Source organism: Centruroides vittatus, unplaced genomic scaffold, assembly GCF_030686945.1.
Source record: "Centruroides vittatus isolate TY-2023 unplaced genomic scaffold, ASM3068694v2 contig_1540, whole genome shotgun sequence".
NCBI classification, from domain to species: domain Eukaryota; kingdom Metazoa; phylum Arthropoda; class Arachnida; order Scorpiones; family Buthidae; genus Centruroides; species Centruroides vittatus.
Genome location: NW_027120954.1, coordinates 44257 through 65353, shown reverse-complemented (window position 1 = coordinate 65353; position 21097 = coordinate 44257). Strand labels below are relative to the sequence as shown.

At 29.1% G+C, this 21097-nt stretch overlaps 1 protein-coding gene across 1 annotated transcript in view; it reads right to left on the bottom strand.

Annotated features, from left to right (window-relative positions):
• LOC136968773 (glutamate receptor U1-like) overlaps positions 1–21097 on the bottom strand; it is a 43891-nt gene that overhangs the window by 10576 nt on the left and 12218 nt on the right. The window contains exons 6-9 of the mRNA XM_067262806.1: positions 20801–20951; positions 19849–20078; positions 19398–19651; positions 18034–18178 (exon numbers count right to left, since the gene is read on the bottom strand). Of these exons, the coding sequence (XP_067118907.1) occupies positions 18034–18178; positions 19398–19651; positions 19849–20078; positions 20801–20951 (780 nt within the window). The remainder of the gene's footprint in view (positions 1–18033; positions 18179–19397; positions 19652–19848; positions 20079–20800; positions 20952–21097) is intronic.

Below are 21097 nucleotides of genomic sequence, written 5' to 3'. Positions count from 1 at the left end.
CCTGGAAATACATAATAGAAAAAGAAATGGGATTGAAAAACCCGTAGAAAGGACATGGCAGCTTTAACTAGCTTAATCTACTTTTGATGCAATATTTATTTATTTATTTTTATGTTTGTTAATTATTAGTGTATTTATAATTTGTTTGTGGTTAGTTTAATATTTATTATTTAAACCGTTAAAAATTTTTGTAAAGATTCAAAAAATTTTAAATGTCGCAAACATTCAAAAGCTTTATGTTCGAATGTGGAAATGTAATAAATTTTTTCTGAAGATGACCTATAAAAATTAAATTGAAAACGTTAGAAATTAAAGGTAGCAGTAAGCTCAGCAAGTGTTTTGGTGTTTGAGTATTGTTGTAAGTAATTTGCTGAGGAAGTGAAGATTATCTGTAAGATAATTTTGTGATAATGAAATATTTTAAAGAATGTACATGGAAGTTATGATTATTGTTGTATTTTTATAAATCAATATTGTAATTTTTATTAAAGTGTGTAGTGTATTTATATATATATATATCCATGGAACTAACATTTCAATTACAACGAAAATTTTTTTTTAAAAAATGAGATATGTTCAAACATTTAATTTTAATCCTAATAGATTTTATAAAATTATTTTAAAAATAATTATTAAATATTACCTGTTTTGAAAAAATACACAAATGAAGGAAGAGGAACTTTTTCTGCTAGAAGGAGATAACATTACTTTACTTGAAAGTGGTAGCAAAACAATTTAGCTTAAATCCTCCTAAAATTCCAGCTGATTTAAACATATCTTGACCACTCGGAATTTCTAAATCGCGATTTATGTCGGAATTAAATTTATCTTAACTCGTGTCAGAACTTTTTCTCCAATTTTTTAAAATACATTTCCATTCTGAGATAAAACGAGGACATCTTGGAGTCATCAGTTCTCACAATAAGTTATAGACTATTAATTTTTCATTGAATACGGTATATTATTTGGTTTAAAAGTTATTGTTAATTTGAAGCCTGGACAATTTGCAACTGTTTAAATTTGAACACGAAAAAAAATAGTCCAACTAATTTATTTTCTATGAAAACAATTTTTCTCGTTTTTCCATAATAATTATAGAACACTTAAACAAATACAAGCATTTAAAAATTACTAATTTTTATATTAATTAGATGCAAGAATATTTAAACAAAATGAATTTATGTTTCATTAAATTGAATTCATTATACTCACCTTTGTTCAAATAAATATAATTGAAACACCTGAAAACTGAGACAAACAGAAATAAAACTTTCATTTTCGCACAGTTTATTCCGAATGACTCCTAATTTACCTGTTCAGTACGTAAATATTATACATTATTCACACTGTTTACAGACTGTCGATATGGAAATAAAGTATACTTTTATTGTACTCACATGAGAATTCTTTTCAACTGAAACACGAAATAAACAATATTTTACGAGTTATTCGATGAATTAATTTTTGAGGAAAACGAAATTCAAGTTCATTTCGCTGTCTGGTGTATTCAAATGCCAAACAATTATAGAAATGCTTGACACTCATAAACAATAAGCGCGAAACATAACCAGTTTCTATATTGACGTAATGATAATAACATGCTCTAGTTTTTATGTGTATCGCGGTTCGAATTTAATTTACAAATGAACCCATAGTTTTTAAAATTTGCAGACTTATTTTCGTGTAAATTGGTGTTTTATAGCTTATCGTGCTAATTTTTCTTTATAGTATTAAGAAAGAAATGTTCATCACCAAAAGTGTGGAATTTTCTTTAACACTGTTATTGGTTTAATTTTACATAGTTGTTGCAACGAAAGTTTTAACTTAAACTGAAAGTTATATGAATTTTAAAGCACGAAAATTATTCGATAAAAGTTGTCTATGTTGTTAAGCAACGTAAAAATAAACAGAAACTTTGCCAAAAGTTACATATCTCTTGTACAGATAATTTTTCCATTGCAACAAATGTAAAAAAAATGTTTTACTACTATTTATAAGTAATTATATTATTTTAGAAATTTTATTCGATATTAAATACTGTTAATATCACTTGTAAACTGTAATTTTATCTTCCTATTTCATATTATTCTATCCGCTATTCTAAAATGAAAAATAAAGAAAATGTGGTGGTCATCCATTTGCATTTCTCTGTGTCTTCACAAATCAGAAACTTAGAAATTACAGAAGAAACATTGCGATATGTTGTATTGTGTTTGTATAGATAGATCATATTTTTGATTTAAAAACAACAATACTTTAAAAGAAATATATTATAATTCATAAATAAAATTTTCCTGTAAATATTAATTTGAAAATTGCAACACTCGATTCTATGACATTTTTATTCATATGAATATACATATTGCTTTCGTTGATAATATTCACGTAATAACTGCGTTATACTCATACTATAAATTTATATTTTCTATTTGCTTTTATGTAAAGGCTTGCAAAATATAAGAGAAACATTTATGATAAATTTTAAGAATAATTACAATGTTTATTAAATGCATAGAACTATTTTATTTTCACTTATTAAAAAAATGTGGACATTTTTATTCTAAAATAATATGTTAGAAATTATCTTCTATATGAAAGTTAAAAACTGTAACTTCGCAAGTTTCAAAATTTTCACGCGCCAAAATATTTCATAGTCCACAATAAAATATTATTCAGTTTATTGCTATTCCAACGTTACGATTTTAGAATTGTAAATATAATGAATATTAATAAAAATAAAAAAATATAAACATTTGTATAAATATATAGGCTTATACAATAATTTCAAAACTTTTGCTGTAAACTTGATGAAGATAATGTAAGTCAAATGTTAAGAGATGAAAGAATGAAAGTGTTAAATAAATGTGAAGAATTGTTTATCAAAAATAAGCAGTTATTAACTAAAATATTTAACAATGTGTTGAATAATATTACAGTTGTTATGGTTACACCGTTATTAAATCTGATTTATTTTCTTTTCATTGTACAAACGAAATCGATATTGTTGGTTACGTGATTCTTTTGCAGTCAAAAAGTTAATTATTAATTTCAGTTCATATTTCTTTGTAATAATAATTCTAAATTTACAATAAACATAATTATAATCTGCAATCTCTGCAAAATATTCACAGCAGAAAATTAAGAATGATTTTTAAATTTATTTATTGTATTACAGAACAAGTTCGTTGATCCGAAATCTGTTTACTAATTCCATTATTTTATGTTTAATGAGAAACTAAATTCAAGGAAATTAAACAAATTGAAACTTCCTGCATAAGTGAAAGATCAAAATGTTTCTAAAGTAGCATATTATGCAAGAACTTCTTACAATAGTATATAATACAGTAGAGAGTCGTTAATCAGAATCAATTGGGGACTGGGGTTGTTCAGATTAGTGATTTGTTCCGATTACCGATTATGTACAAAAAATACATTAACCTGTCCGATGTTCAAATTTTTCTCTGTTGCGTGTCGCTTCGTGTTGAATTTTCGTCGATTTTAAGCCTAACGAAAATTTTTATAATAATAATCGAGGCTATGGTATCGTTAAAAATTATTTCTTCATTTTGTACAAACAAAATAAATATATTCAAGAATATAAAAACATGAAAATTATACTTTAGAAGTAAATCTAGTGTCAAAAACGTTCGATTCAGCACGACACAGTCTGACTGAAAATCGTTCCGATTACCAGCGATTCCGATTACCGGGGTTCCGATTAACGACTCTCTACTGTATATAAATTAATATATTATTTATTTTGTGAGATCCGCCAAGGTGAATATTCTTGATTTATAATGAAATCTGTCCACAGCTTACTGGGCTCTGACCTAGATCGGCCTCTCTGAACGTCCAGGATGGCTTCCTTAAGAATTTATTTGGACAGGAATGTATGAAGATATCCTGTAACAGAGACGCTTAAGAGTCCCTGTAAATTAGCTTTTCCTGACACCAGTTAACCATGAATTTAGCGGGTTAACGCGCTTAAAACCTCGCGAAATAACGAGCGAGAGGGACACAAGTAAGTTAGGAAGGTGCTGGATGGATTTGAGTCAGAGATGAATCAAATTTAACAATAACAAATATAATTTAATTTAACGAAATAATAATGGAATCAGTGGTGTAGCGTGGGTGTCGCCGCCCCCTTATTTAGGTATCTCAATTTAAAAGAATAAAATATACAGGAATTCTAAAGAACTTTTCGGCAAGGACAATCATCATTATTGTGTATTGTACAGGTTACAAATAAAAAGTCATATATATATGTTTTACAATATAATAATCACATTTATTACCAAAATTTTTACACGTATGCCATTTACATTAACATAACAGGTGTAGAACACTTATGATTATACCTTGACAATCGACAAGATTAAGTTATTAACGAATTGAATATAAAGCACAAATCGACTTCCAATTAGAACTAGAACGATACTGTTACTATTTATATTTTTTCATTTCAATATATTATATATTTTCGTTTCAATCGGTCCGAATCATAAACGCGACAAAAATATAAAATGAAATGATTCAAATTTTTACAAGATATTATTATTATTTATTGTGAAATTTTGTTGCCCCCTAAAAGTGCCGCCCGGGGCGGGTCGCCCCTGCCGCCCCCACTAGGCTACGCTACTGTGTAGACATTGTTAATTTTAGGGAAAAAATTAAATTTTTTAGAATGAAAATCCTTGTGTAATTTTTAAATTTAAGTATGTCAAACTTTATTAACCGTGTTGTGTAATAGTATTTTGTTTATTCTGAATAGATTATTGCTAGGATTTATAAGTAAATTTTATTCTGTTTTATATATCATGTATTTTATTACTGTTCATTGGGTATTGAGAGCTGTAACGTTTTCTACCTGTGGTTCGTACCAGTTAGGAATAGTGCAAGATTTTACTCTAAGTAAAAGCCAAAAATCAGTATATCCAGCCATTATAATTGTTTGAAAAGCTATAAGTACTAATTTATTACAGGATTGGGTTAGAATTTCATTTATCATACAAGATCTGCTGTTTCAATCATGCATGATTAAATCAGCAGTAAGTGAATTAATGTACAATTAGTAAGTATAAGATTACTTATATATCAAAATATACTAAGTAGGGTTTCTCATTTCCCAGTCCTTTGCTTGTCCTGGGATTTTGAAAAAAAAAGTGAACTGTTTTCCGGCATCCTGAAAAAATCTGGGATGTAATTATTTTAAAAATAAAAAAACATATTTTGAAATTGAATGATATAGTTATTTTCATTCTTAGAAGTAATATAATACGTTCTGCAACCTCCAAAATCCTAATATTAATAATGCTTTGTAAAATATATATTAAAATTACCTTTGACTTACGTAGAAATTTTTACAAATTGAAAAAAAATTTATTAAAGTTTGTTGGAAACTGCTTACAGAAAAAAAAGCCTTTGAACTGAGTTGAAAATTTAACCCCGAGTAAGGCGAAACAGCGCCCTCTCACGGTGTTGGACACATGGGAACACCGGTTAGCCAGTTTCAAAAATCAATTTTGTAAAAATCGTGGTTTTTTTCGTTGTTTTGTGATGCTAGGTAAGTGTTCTATTGTGTTTTTGAAGTCCTAATTAAAAAAATTATTCAAAATACATCATTTTTATTTATTTATAACGAAAACAAAAAAGTATTACATTTCAGGAATTTTTCAGGAAAAACTCATCAACTTTAGAAGAGTTTTTTACAAACTGTAAACAAGTCTGTTGCTGTCTAAGCTTTGAGTCGCTATCTTCTATGTGTCTTTTAACTGTTTCAACCAATAAATGCTTCGTCACAAACTCCGGGCCTAAAATATTTCAGTATTTCCAAAAATACATCCCCTAATATTCAACAGTAACTAGGGGAAAGAAGACAGATTATTGGCAGATAACATCGATAGTAAAGTTTTTTTACACTGTAATTGGTTAATTCCTTTGTCTGTTATTAGATCTGCGAATCATCTACCTGTAAAAACAATTTTCAGAAAAATTCCCGAGAAATGCCATGCCCCCTGAGATTACCACTCTGAATTATGTAAACAATCACTATAAAATCGCTTGTTTTAATCGTTTTTTTTTCACTTCTAGTTTGCTAAAGAAAAGTTGTTTGACAGTATTTAGACAAATAAACATGATTACAAAACCTTTTAGCAATAAATATTCCCAGGAAACTCCACCTTTCAACCTTTCAAAGCAAAGTCTATGGGATACCTTCTTGCCATTAATCCACTAACTAACACCTTATTAGTTGCCGAAGTTTCTCGTTGTAACTCCTATGTACGCCTTTTTTAATCCTAACTGTTGGTTTTAATACGGGATCTTATAAACTTCAGCTTTATCTTCTTTCTTAATCTCTCCTTTATCATTTCTTAGAACTTTGTAAAGATTCTGAGCTCGATTTAAGACCAACGTTGGAGTTTATAGGATCCCATATGAAAACCAACTGTTAGGATTAAAAAAGGAGTACACAGGAGTTACAACGAGAAACCTAAGAGTAAGGGACAGAGAACATAAATATTATGTTAGGAAATATTAGAACGCAGCGATACTGACCCAGATGACTCAAGCGCAAGGATCTGTTGTTGGATGTGAAGAAGCGGAAATCGTCAGACAAATACATTCCCCAACTTTAGCGAAGACTGCCGAAAAGATGGAAATATACAAGAGTAGACTTGATGATAGATGCATTAACGCCAGAGATGCAGAGGGCTTACCCTCAGCATGGAAGTTTGCAATTAAAAGACTTATAAATGGTTCGTGATTTGCGCCATGTTTTATATTATGAGAACTTTAATATTTTTTTATTATCTGTTAACTGATTTACTAATAATTTTGGAATTGTTATGTCTTTTATTTTACATTTATGTTTTTTTACGCTTTAATTCTTATTTTAAATAGTTGCTCCGTTGTCGGTATTTTTGAATTTAATTTTTTGTGTTCTATTCTATGGAATTATTCCGTGTTCGCCAGTTTCAACCTGAAGATGATCTATGAAATAGATCGAAAACGTTCGTTTTTTTAATAATAAAACTCCCTCGGCAACTAATAAGGTGTTAGGTACTGCATTATTTATTTTTGCTGAGTACGATTTTGTTCTTGCTGTTAGTTGGCTTTGAAAATCCTGTTTATACGCGTTCTATCCTCCAATTGGTCATTTCTATCATGATTGCCCCAATATCAAGCATTAAGCGTTCTTTCAGAATCCTAACTCAATTACACCTCCTCGGTTAGTTGCGCTACTTCCTCCATTAGGCGCGGGGTACCATGGTTACCGTGAAACTTCGGTGTGGTTTCGTGTAAAAATTAAATTTCGTACGAATTTGAAATTTTTTCAGTGCAATCTTCAGTACTTTGAAGAAATGTAAATATTAAACATCTACTGTGCACTTTCCTTAATAAGGTAATTTAGTAAATGGAAAGACATCTTCTTTTTATGTTATATTCTTTATACGTAACAATCTATTTTTTTTTCTTTTATTTTCGCGATATCATATAGTGTGGGATCTAGTAGATAATAGAAAATTGTTAATTGAATTTTATATACCTATTACGATTGATTAACACAGCAATGACTACTTAAATTAATTCAAATTATTGCAGTGTACGAATGAAATATGTAAAGATAATCTATTCGGTAAAAAGGCTAAGTAATAAGACACGTTGGTCTGGATGATTCACTGAGTTTATATTATTAGATTTTTATATAATAACTAGCTGTTACCCGCGGCTTCGCTCGCGCGGATTTTGCATGCAAACCCTATTTACATTTAATATTTCAACAACAATACTAAATTGTTATATAACACCTACCGCTAAGAATTGCTGAGAATCAAACCAACTGTTTTTAATTTGATAAATTTTCTGCAACATTTACAATCATTCAATAGATCCAACATAAAAAAAAACAAATTCGAATTTAAAACGGTTCGAACATTTGGTTAAAAAATTAAAATATATAAAACCATTTATATCAATGTCTGAAATGTTATCAATTTAATATTCCTAAGTACTCAATGAAGACTAAACGTAATTAAAAACAAAAAATCGCATTTAAAATAGTACAGTAGAAGCCGTTCTTCAGATTAGGCCTTAATGCTTTCCCTCTCCCTTCCGCGGAAGAAATTACGAAAAATCTCTTCTTATGTGCATTTCCATGTCGTATATTAACTGTGTACCAAATTTCACATCTAGGTTCTGGAAATTTCTAGAAAAAACTTACATTTTTGAAGTCAACCACTTTCATACCTCATATCTCCCACACCCTTACAGCTATCGAGACGCAACCACCATAGTGCACGATGGGAGACTTGGGGCTACTACCACACACAAACACAATTCATGAGCGATGTGTAGTTTTGGCTGCAGAGTGAGATATAGGCAGAAACACGTCCATTTTTTCATGTATACTAGCTGCAAGTACCCGCTTCGCTGGTTTTTTTTATTCGTACATTTATATGTAATATAGTTTTTTTAATATAAAAGACATGCGTTAAAAGACTTTTCTTTTCCTAGCAGATAAGTCCAGTATTGCTAGGGCAACAAGTAACAATAGCGAAGATTAAGATTATTATGCTATAGCCAACCTTACCCGTTTTCACAGAATGCAAGAATTAGGTCCCCCTGTTTCCAGAGACTAATTAGAGAATTTTTAGATGGGTCTAAAAATATGTTCGATTTTCTGCAAAAACACATAAAACCGCATCTGCGCCTGTAAATCTTGTACGTCGCTTTCTCTTAACACTTCCATTGTTAACACTCCCATTCTTAACACTTTTATTGTTAACACTTCCATTCTTAACACTTTCAATCCACATAACTCCCAGCTGTTATCTGCGACTTCGTTCGCGCGGATTTTGCAAGCAAACCCAATTTACATTTAATATTTCAACAACCATAGTAAATTGTTATATAACCTCTACCACTGAGAATGATAAGAATTGCTGAGAATCAAACGAATTGTTTTCAATTTGATTAATTTTCTGGAACGTTTGCAATCATTCTATAATCGATCCAACATAAAAAAAACAAATTCGAATTTAAAACGTTTCGAACATTTGGTTAAAAAATCCAAATATATAAAAATATTTATAACAATGTCTGAAATGTTATCAATTTAATACCCCTAAGTAGTCAATAAAGACTAAACGTACTTATATACGAAAAATCGCATCTAAAATTGTACGAATGGTGAATGAACTGGTGTTCGAAATAGTATTCGAATGTAGTTAGCCTGATAATGGCCCATGGAATGGGCCTAAAACGTTTGTTTTTATGATTAAATTTAAAGTTCTGAGCGTTAAGGTGTTGTTGTCTTACAGTTTAATAGAGTCTGAGTGAGATTAAGAGAATAAAATAGTACGGTAGAAGCCGTTCTTCCGGTTAAGACTTAATGCTTTCCGTCTCCTGCCGCGGGGGTATTTCGAAAAATCCTTTCTTAGTGTGTGTTTTCATGGCGTACCCTAACTGTGTACCAAATTTCACCTCTTTAGGTGGTTGCGTCAGTTAATTTGTTATCGGAAACGTCCAAAAGTCTTTCTGAAATAATATAGAATATAATGGAACATTTTTGAAAAATCTAAAAATTATTAAAGTAATCCAAAACTTACCAGAATATTTGTTGTTTGTTTTTATCATTTAATTTTTTTAATTATTTGATTATTTAAAAAATGTACTATAATGTAATATTAATTTAAAAAGAAACGAGAGGGGGTAGGTTGTAGGGGTGAAGAATGAGAGTAAAAACAGAGAATATGTGTGAGAATTCTACAATATTCCAAAAAATTCTGAAACTTTCTAGAAATAACTGGAACATTCTCATTGAAGCGTCACACATTTTCGAAGTCAACTACTTTCAACATCCATATATCCCACACCCTTATAGCTATCGAGACGCAACCACCATAGTGCACGATGGGAGTCTTGGGGCTGCTAATTAAAAACCGTAATTAAAAACAAAGAATTACATCTAAAATAGTACAGTAGAAGCCGTTTTTCAGGTTAAGACTTAATGCTCTCCCTCTCCCCCGCGGAGGAAATTCCGAAAAATCTCTTCTTAATGTTCATCTTCATTGCGTACCCTAACTGTATACCAAATTTCACCTCTAGGTTCTGGAAATTTCTAGAAATAACTGGAACATTCTCATTGAAGCGTCATACATTTTTGTAGTCAACAACTTTCAACCCCCATATCTCCCACACCCTTATAGCTGTCGCGACACAACCACCATAGTGCACGATGGGAGACTTTGGGCTACTACCACACACAAACACCATTCATGTGCGATGTGTAGTTTTGGCTGCAGAGTGAGATACAGGCACACACACGTCTATTTATATATATATGTAGATATAGATAGATAATATTACTTATTTGGTTTATTTTCTCTAGTTTTAATAGTTTTATTCTCTGTTATAAAAATTGTGATGTATTTAGCACAAAAGTTTCAGCAACTAAAGATTTAAATTTAATTGTTTAATTTTTATATAACTACAAAGATCAGGCAGAAATAATATACAACTACGAAAGTAACAACAAATATTCAGAGACATCATATTAGTGAATTGTTCGGTAAATTATTACACATTCCTATAGAAGAATTTTGTAGCAACTTTGAAAAAAATTCTATTAATACCTGTATGACGTGTACAGAGATTTCTTTTTTTATCATTACGTACTTAAAATTATATAACTTAACCTCTTAACAGTGGAACAGTCAGCCGTAGCACTTCCACTTAGTTGTGGAGCTAAAGCGTGGGAAATTTTTTAAGAATTTTCCCACGCGTTTTTCTCGTTTCCGTTTAGGAAAAAAAATTTTTAAACAGTTACGTCTTGTAAAGAAAAAATCGTTCTTTATTGTCACATAATTTTTTTATATATGAATTTTTTTCGCGGTAATTTTTTGCTAAAAATTTTTTTTTTCAAATTTATATTAAATTCTTTTTTGATTTTTTATCCGATACGATTTTTTCAAAACTTTTGAATTTATTTTCAATTTTATAAAATTTTTTAAAGTTTTAGGCATTTAAGTAATGACGATTTTTTCCAACCTGCGAATCAAATTCAAGAAAATGTAATTGACAGTTAACGAATTTCATCCACAACAATAGAAGACGTAAAGGTTGTTATGACTACAACTGGCGGCCTTTCCCCCCAGACTGAAATGTGGGTGAAGGTCGTCTCGTGTTCTACTTTCTGTAGAAGTGACGTAATCATTGTAAATAAAAGAAAATTTCAGTATATCGTTTATTTAAAATTTTAAAATTCCTTGTTCAAATTTACGCCGAAATATTAAAGCGAATTAAAATATTAGCATTTTGTAAATAAACTTACTTGACATATAATAAATTTAAATAAATTAATCTTTAAGAAACAACAAAACAATAAAAAAATGTAGAAATATTTTTATATTCATCTTCACATTTATAACATATGTTATCGTCATTGACCGATATTTAATTTTAAAAACAATTTTCATCATTGGCATGCATCAGAAATGAAAGCATAACTTCCCTAAAACACTTCACTGAGTGGGTTCGCTTCACTCTGAAAAAGCTGACAGTTTTATCTCAGAAATCCAATGTGTGACCTACTTTCTCGAACATAGTAAAACAAACTAAGTTACAGTACAAAAATACACATAAACGCAAATAAATTAGTAACTCAATAATACATACCTTCATTTATATCCATATGTTATATCCAAAGGTCAGTTATCCCAAATTGTCGAAAAATAAATTATTTTCAACTTTTCTTTCTGAATTTAGAAGTAATTCACAGTAAACTTTATGCCTTAAAATATCCATTGCAATCAACGCAAAATGTATGAATCCACGTAATAAAAAATTATCGCAGTGAACTTTGAATAAACGAGAAACAGAGAATTATCGAACCGCACTTTACGAAATCTGGCGCGAACTGTCGTATACAATAAACAAAACGAAAATGCTCTTGTCCAATGTCATCACGTGACAAAAAGTTTCTAAATAAACGCTAAAAGTTTTAAAGAATTCTTTCACAAAAACCGATGAATTTAATTAATACACAATAACTAAATCTGCTTAATAAAGGTTAATAATTTTCCATTATAATTATGCAAATTAGATATAAAAAAGATCATCGCGCAAATTCTCCCGCGAACCATGGATGACTCTTACGTCATCTGGATTGAAGTTTCCTGCAAAATACTGAAAATTTTTATATAATTATTTTACTAATTCAGCCAAATTTAAATAATATAAAATGTCTAGATCTGTTTAATAAAGATTAGTAATGTACTATCATAGGGGCCTTTTTATACTCTCTTTGAGTGGTAAAAGGCCTTAAACCACAAATAAAAAAAAAAAAAAAAAATAATGTACTATCATTAATATGCAAATTAGATATGACAAACATCACTGTGGAAAAATTCCCGCCAAGATAAAAATAGCTTTCGGTCACGTGATCACCAAGAAATACGCCTTAAATTTAATGTTTGTGTACAAATTAATACATTTTAACTAATGTCATCGTTTAAAATTTGATGTTTCTGTAAAAATTAGTAAATTGTAACAAATTTCATCAAAGACAACAGAATAATTTTCAGCTTATAAAAACTCTACAATAAATGATTATTTCTTCGAAAGACGTCGATATGCACGAATAAATAATAAATATACAATAATGCTTTTATCCATTTTAAGTGGATATTGTAAACATTAAGCTATTTAATTTGTTTGGCTTTTATAATTTCGTTTCCGAATATTTTACTGTGAAATTCCATTTAGTAAACAGAAACAAAGACAAGCTATTAGTTATAAACAGGACAATAGAATAATTTTTACGTAAATTGAGTGAAAATACAGAAAAAAACGAATTATATCAAAGATGGGACGAATAAGCTAACATCCCTTCAACAGAGCTCATATACTCATTGTCATTCTCAGCCTGGTTCCCATTTCGACTGTTTTATCTTGGTAAAAAGTTATTTTTACCAAGATACCGGATAAAAGAATTTCCGGATAAAAGAATTCTTTTAATAAAACCCTTTTTAAAAAAATACCCGAGTTCGTAACACCCTTTCTTAAAAAGTCAACAATAAATAAACTCTAAAAATGGCCGCTTTCTTTCGTTCGGTTATATCCGTATTAATGCACTTAATGCGATTTTCTTAAAAGTATGTCGTTTTTAATACGTTAATTCGCATAATTTGCCGTCGTTCTTCGTAAAAAGAACTTTTTCTTATTAATTGCCGTAAACATTTTATTTAAAACACATTTCTATTAATTAAACGCAATCATTTATGCTTTGGTTTTAAATAACTAAGTACTTATTCTATGATAGATTTACAACGTGTCCGGCTCAAAGATCTAATTTCGAAATTAATCGAATATCGAAAAGATTTAAGATGTTTATTGTAACATTTAATTATTCCAAATTATAAATACCACTCGGATAAAGAAAATAAAATTGTTTTTTATAGCGCTTTCGTGAGATAGAACTGTAGGTCACGTGATAATCCGAAGATCATCTCTCAGTAAGGGGTAATCTGTTCCGGTCTAAACTCATTTACAAAACATTGCACCTAACTTACAAGATGTATAAATTATTTGATGAAAGAGATATTTACAAAAATATATATGTAAAATAAAGCATTTAGATAAATTATATAAGCTTCTGTAAGACTATTTCGCATACGAACATTTTCCTCACTGCTTATAATAGATTCTGGCTGCAATTACAAATTTGCTAAACATTGAAAAATAAAATTTTACAGGTCGCTTTTTATATCAACTTTTCGGTCATTATTGATTATCAAAAATACCACTTTTACGAAGTGTGTTTAAACATTTCATAAAGCTGTTCATTGAAACTTCTAAATTATATTAGAACTGATATCACGTGACATAATACGTCGCCAGAGAAGTTGCAAGGAAGTTGACGAAGCTTCCGTTTCCGCTTTCCTTCAGACTCATTTACGTGGAAACGAACGTAAATTGTGGAACGTACGAAATAAGTTTGTACAAATTTTAAACCAATTTAGGTAACAGTTCGGCAAATAAATATTTGTGAATACATAAAAGCAACATTTAAAATTTTCGGATGAGTTATTAGAAATTTGAAATGAATTATAGAATGTCCTGGATAGACATATCGTGTGATTGTCTGTTTCTTCTGGCTTATTTTGTTTTTTTACGTGAAAATGTGATATCTTTTATAACTATTGATAATATAAACATTTTGTTTCGTTATATATTACCTTCAATTACAAATGCAAACTTTAACACATGGAGCATGTGAGAAAGTATTATTGTATCGTTATTACATTTTTATGAATACACCTGAGACTCGTGACAATATAGGCCTATATTAACCTACTTTAAGTGTCAATATTTTATTTAGAATCATTTTAAACGTTATTATTACATCAAATTATGAAATGGAATGTTCCAAGTATAAGAGTAAGAGGGAGGGGACAGAAGCTATGCGAGGGAAAAAAATGAGTTTTTATCTAAATTATAATAAAATTTACTTATATTTACGAGAAATATCGATAATTTTCTTCTGGAGAAATGTATCTTGATAAAATTAATTATCTATATGAATGAAACTTTCAATAATACATTAGTTACAATGACTGACGTTCCTTTCTTACCCTTTCTGTAGTATGTCTTGTGTATTAAACATAGTTTCCTAGATTATAGCATAATAATGTGTAAAAAAACGGAAAATTCTGTTAATTTGTAAACTCAAATACTATCACATAACAAGCATACTGTATCCTCTGTATATTTAAAGTCAGTTATTCGCGATTGAATTTTTCTAAATAAACCCGTTTAATCCGTAATTTGACAGAAAGAAATTGTTTATGGCGGTATTTCATATATCTAATGTTTTTCTCGTGATATTATTTCTAATATCGGAAAAAATATACATTTCTAATATGGACATACATCAATATTTTTAATTCTGAATATTATATTTCGATACTTTTATGTTTCTTCACTAAGAACAAAGTACTTTTATTTTGAAAAAATAACTTTTTACCAAGATAAAACAGTCGAAATGGGAACCAGGCTGAGAATGACAATGAGTATATGAGCTCTGTTGAAGGGATGTTAGCTTATTCGTCCCATCTTTGATATAATTCGTTTTTTTCTGTATTTTCACTCAATTTACGTAAAAATTATTCTATTGTCCTGTTTATAACTAATAGCTTGTCTTTGTTTCTGTTTACTAAATGGAATTTCACAGTAAAATATTCGGAAACGAAATTATAAAAGCCAAACAAATTAAATAGCTTAATGTTTACAATATCCACTTAAAATGGATAAAAGCATTATTGTATATTTATTATTTATTCGTGCATATCGACGTCTTTCGAAGAAATAATCATTTATTGTAGAGTTTTTATAAGCTGAAAATTATTCTGTTGTCTTTGATGAAATTTGTTACAATTTACTAATTTTTACAGAAACATCAAATTTTAAACGATGACATTAGTTAAAATATATTAATTTGTACACAAACATTAAATTTAAGGCGTATTTCTTGGTGATCACGTGACCGAAAGCTATTTTTATCTTGGCGGGAATTTTTCCACAGTGATCTTTGTCATATCTAATTTGCATATTAATGATAGTACATTACTAATCTTTATTAAACAGATCTAGACATTTTATATTATTTAAATTTGGCTGGATTAGTAAAATAATTATATAAAAATTTTCAGTATTTTGCAGGAAACTTCAATCCAGATGACGTAAGAGTCATCCATGGTTCGCGGGAGAATTTGCGCGATGATCTTTTTTATATCTAATTTGCATAATTATAATGGAAAATTATTAACCTTTATTAAGCAGATTTAGTTATTGTGTATTAATTAAATTCATCGGTTTTTGTGAAAGAATTCTTTAAAACTTTTAGCGTTTATTTAGAAACTTTTTGTCACGTGATGACATTGGACAAGAGCATTTTCGTTTTGTTTATTGTATACGACAGTTCGCGCCAGATTTCGTAAAGTGCGGTTCGATAATTCTGTGTTTCTCGTTTATTCGAAGTTCACTGCGATAATTTTTTATTACGTGGATTCATACATTTTGCGTTGATTGCAATGGATATTTTAAGGCATAAAGTTTACTGTGAATTACTTCTAAATTCAGAAAGAAAAGTTGAAAATAATTTATTTTTCGACAATTTGGGAGAACTGATCTTTGTTTGGATGTAAATGAAGGCATGTAAATTTATTTGTGCATATAATTATCTAGTTCTAATTTCGAAACATTTATGGCATTTAGTGTTTATAAGCGTGTTATTTAGACATGTCTACTAATTTAGTGCTAAAACGTAGAACTACGTCAAAGAAGAATACAAACTTTAATTAGCAAGTAGTATCTTTATTAGAAAACTTATTTGTTGGTAGATTTTTTTACATTTAAAGTGTAATTAGATGAAACTAAATGGATGTGAACATAGAAAGTTGAATATGGCAAGAGTAATAGATAAAACTATTATTACATATTACTCGATCAGAAAAATTTACACTTGAAGAATTTTGTTTTGATAATTATTGCCTAGGGTTTATGTCGAAAATATTTTTCAGTTATATTTGTAATTACAGTTAATTCGAATAGTAATGGCGCTTAAATATTTATAGAATTAATTGAAGTTTTCGAGTTTTGTTTTGAGGAAACTGAGGAAGGCAAGAGTATCTACAGTTGTATAATGAACTGAATTTAAGTAAATTAGGTGACTTTGTATGTTTCGATGTAGTTTTTTATAATATTACGATATACGAACTTTCGATTTTGTAAATTGTATTATACTAAAAAATAAAGTTTTTCGTTATTCTCCTACTTAATGATGTATTTATAATGTTTCTGAACTAAATAATACTTATTAAATTGAAATCCGAGCTTTACAAAGTACTATGAATATTAGAGAAGACCGTTTTACTATAAACTACTACGTTTTACTACAGCTTACTCCAATGTTGATTCTACGAAAAGTAGGTCAGACAAGGACCGTTAGACTAATGACGTAGGCTGTTTACTTTTTCCGGTCGCATCGGTGCACTCCCGATAGCGTCATTTACAGAAGTCACACCTACTTTTTTCTGACGCGAGCCAATTAGGAATATTAATTTTTTTAACCAATCAGATGACGGCGGGAGATTTAAATTCGATTTATGTCGATAGATGGCCGTCTAAAATTTCATATTTATTTTAATTTTCTTTCTTTTATTGTAAATTCTCGAGAACTAAAGGATATTCCAAAACAAAGTTGGAGAACCCAACTACTCGTGAAAATTCTACGACTTCACGAAATGGTCCAGGTATTTTATAAGAATTTTTGAACGGCTATTTCCGTCCTTCACCACTGCCACTCGATCGCCTTGGACGGCTATTTCCGTCCTTCACTGTTAAGAGGTTAATTTCCAGAACCGAATGTACACGTCGGTAGAAAAGTATCGATGCGTGTATTATTATCGGCAGTTTCGAGACATCCCTAGCCTGACGGATTGTATACGGAAAAATAGCCGTCTGTAAGTGTTAGAACACCAGAAGGCACCATGCAAATCACTACGTCATCAGACCGTTGTTCAGGCTAATACCAGTAACCATGTGTTATGTTGTTTAATCTAGTTATCCATTGCTATGGACTTACTTATATAAAAATTCGTTACAACAACGTTACACAAGTTTATTTCGGTTCAATTTTATTAATTTATGAAAGAACAAACAAATGTTATTGTAGTTGGTAATTACTGTACTGTATAGAAATACCGTTCAATAAGTTTAGTTCATATCTGAAATTCTATGCTGAATGCTTATCCTGTCATAAGAATTTAGCTAAATATTTTACTAAGTAATATCTTACATCATATGCTTAACATTATCAAAATAAAAATTAACTAATGGAATATATGAAAGAATCTGAGAATAACGTTATAATATAATTGCTGTTCATGTTACAGATCCAATTATTTAAAAACATTATTCGAAATTTCGTTGTTTTCGTAGCAATTCCACAAAGAAAATTAAAATTGAAATTACATAGCCAGAACCTAACAGAATGAAAGCACTCATGCCATCGTCAATAGAAAGAGGATGATGAATGTCAGTGTAACCGACCCCTGGGGCCTGTTTTGCCTCTCTCAACAATTTTTCGTAGATTCCAGCATCCACTAATCTTCGCAACCTGAATAAATAAACAGAAAGAAATAAATATAAAGAAATATATAAAGTAGAAAATTTTGATAATTTTACATAGAAATCAATACAGCTAACGTAATTTACAGTGCATATGTTAAATTCACAGTAATATGAAACTGTAATACTTTCTACAACGGATCACTCGCACGTCTTCATATCCTATGTCTTAAACCTTTCTACTTTCGGTTGAAGTGTGATGTTAGTCTTAAATTTCTAACACTGCTTTTTATTTTAAATATATATATATATATTATATATATACATACATATATATATATATATATATATATATATGCATACATATGTGTTACTTTAGTTTATTTAAAACGATAACTTTAAGGTTAAACATTAAAACAATTTCTTTCTTGTTTTACATGTACAATAGATATTTCAATTTGCTAAGAAAACAATGTAAAACTTGGAACAGGTTTTAATACTTTGATGAAAAATTATTATTCCTATTTATCCGAAAAATGTGAAAAATCTTTTTACAATTACACATTTAATAGGCAATCGGGAAAATCTTCTGCTATATAAATTTTTTAAATCTCGATGTATGAATTTATTATTTCCATAATTAGAAGTTCAGAAACTGTGCTTAATTTATAAATTTCGTTTGTCTCTTCCAAACTACAACTGGTTGTTTTTATATATAATAAGTTCATAATTAAAGCGGTATTTTAATTCTGCAAAAGACATAATACTATTTTAAGAAGTTCTCAAATATACAACATATCAAACGAAAAGTATTGACTACATCGATAAATTCGTGAAATAATGGCTGATTGAAGACAATATATTAGCGCTGAGTACAGAAATTTTTGTTTTATAAATTTACATTTTCTAATAGCTATTTTACAGTTCATAATGAATTTGAAATCAAATTCGCGTGATGGTATTTTGCACCTGTTATAAAATAAACGTTTAGAAATACATAACTTGCTGGGTCTTTTCTGGAAAGTACAGCGAAATCTCGATTTAAAAAATTAATTCGCGCGAGAAAGTTTTTGATAAAGCCGAAAGTCCATTACATACATATTAATTACATATAAACAGCATTTTAAAATTAATAAAAATAAATTTATACTTAGGGCTAAATAACCAGGAATTTTGTTCGTTAAATTAATAAATCAAAGATATATTGTACTGAAATATTATTAATAATGTAAGCATTCAAGCACCTTCGATGAGAAAAGTATGCTTACATTTTATTAAATTTGTTTTTAAACTTGAATTTTTTCTTCGTTGGAAATGCAATTGAATAAGACATGAATAAATCTTCTGAAATGACAAATGAATTTTCTCTCATATTTAAGGTAGCGAAAAAATATGCTGACGTAATGTATGCATATTTGTGATGTAGCATGTGTTGAATTCCTTGTTGGAAAGTAGAAAAGCTTTCCTCTGGATGACTGCTTATATATTCACTTAAAATTTTTACCGTACCTTCACTTTTTCCCTGTAAATAATATATAAGTATGTAATTGTGGAGACTTAAGTATATATCATCTCTAAAGGTAAAAGTAATTTAGTATGTGTGTGAAATTTAAAACGTATATTTACAGCAATTAACAGTAAGTACGTCATAATTAATTTTTTACAATAACTAATTAACATAATGAATAAAAATCCACAATATTCTTTCAAATTGTTTACCAACATCAGCTCTGATAACGCCGAATTTGACAATGTTCCACAAGAATATTCCTTGTTTTTCACTGCAATGGCTAATTGTTCGATATTTTTCGGCACCTCTTCGTAAACGGGACGTGTCATGTATGAAAACAGAATCCCGCCGTATGCAGATATCAGGACAGTTGTTGCTAGCAACCAAACTCCAATGATAACTCTTGATGAAGTACTTTTATCATAATCAATTTCTCCTCCTGTATAAATTATCAAAGACCATCAGTACCAGTTAGTTAACGTAAAGTTACAATAAATCGTTTTTTGCGTTTTGATTTTCTGTTATAGTTAAAATTATGTTCAAAAAAATGCGCATTTAAAAATTAATTTTTTTCACAGTCAGCGTGAAAATACTCGTGTGTTTGATAATAAATAAAAATTAAACTGGTGTTTTGAAAGTCATGCTAATCCTCTAAGCGTTTTCTTTTTTTCAGTATAATATATTAAATAGTTTTCATTCTTATGATATTTATAAGCCAACTTTTAATAATAACACAGGCAAACAACAGCGGATGAATTAATATTAATTAACAAAGCTTGATTGATAAATATCAGATTATTCGTTTCATAAATATGTTTCTTTTTAACGTTGATTTGAATAAAACCACAAATTGGCGCGTGATGTTTTTCAGATATTTTTCACGTGTTTTACGTTTAAATAAGGGTTTTATCACCATTAAAAAATTATCCTGTAAAGTTGTCGTCAAACACACAAACGACAAAACCAGAGTTTCCAACAATTGATCACTTTTACACATACTCAGCGCTATTTTAGTAGTCAGTTGTTACGACGGAGTGTCCGATTACTGAACATGTTTTATTTCTTTGTTTTGAATGTAATTTCACAAACTTTGCAATTATATAAAATAGTAGTTTCTTTATTTTCGATAATAATAATTATTATGTTGTACTTTTTAATTACCTTGAGACGTTAAGCTGCGTAATAGGAACCAAGTAAAATTCCTTGTAGTCCATGCTGTTTTTCTTTCCGGAAAATAATTGTTTCTCACGAAAGCAATGAAAGAAAACGATATTGCAGTAACAAAGGTAGAAACAACTATATAAATCCAAGTCTGTGAAATTTTAAAATAATATAATTAAGTGTTAATAATTAAAAATTTACTTTTATAAATACAGTAGTACTTGATTCTTCAAACATTTCAGAGTTTGAACTGAGAGAAGTATTAGTGATTCTGAGTTAAACAACTTCATTTATAAA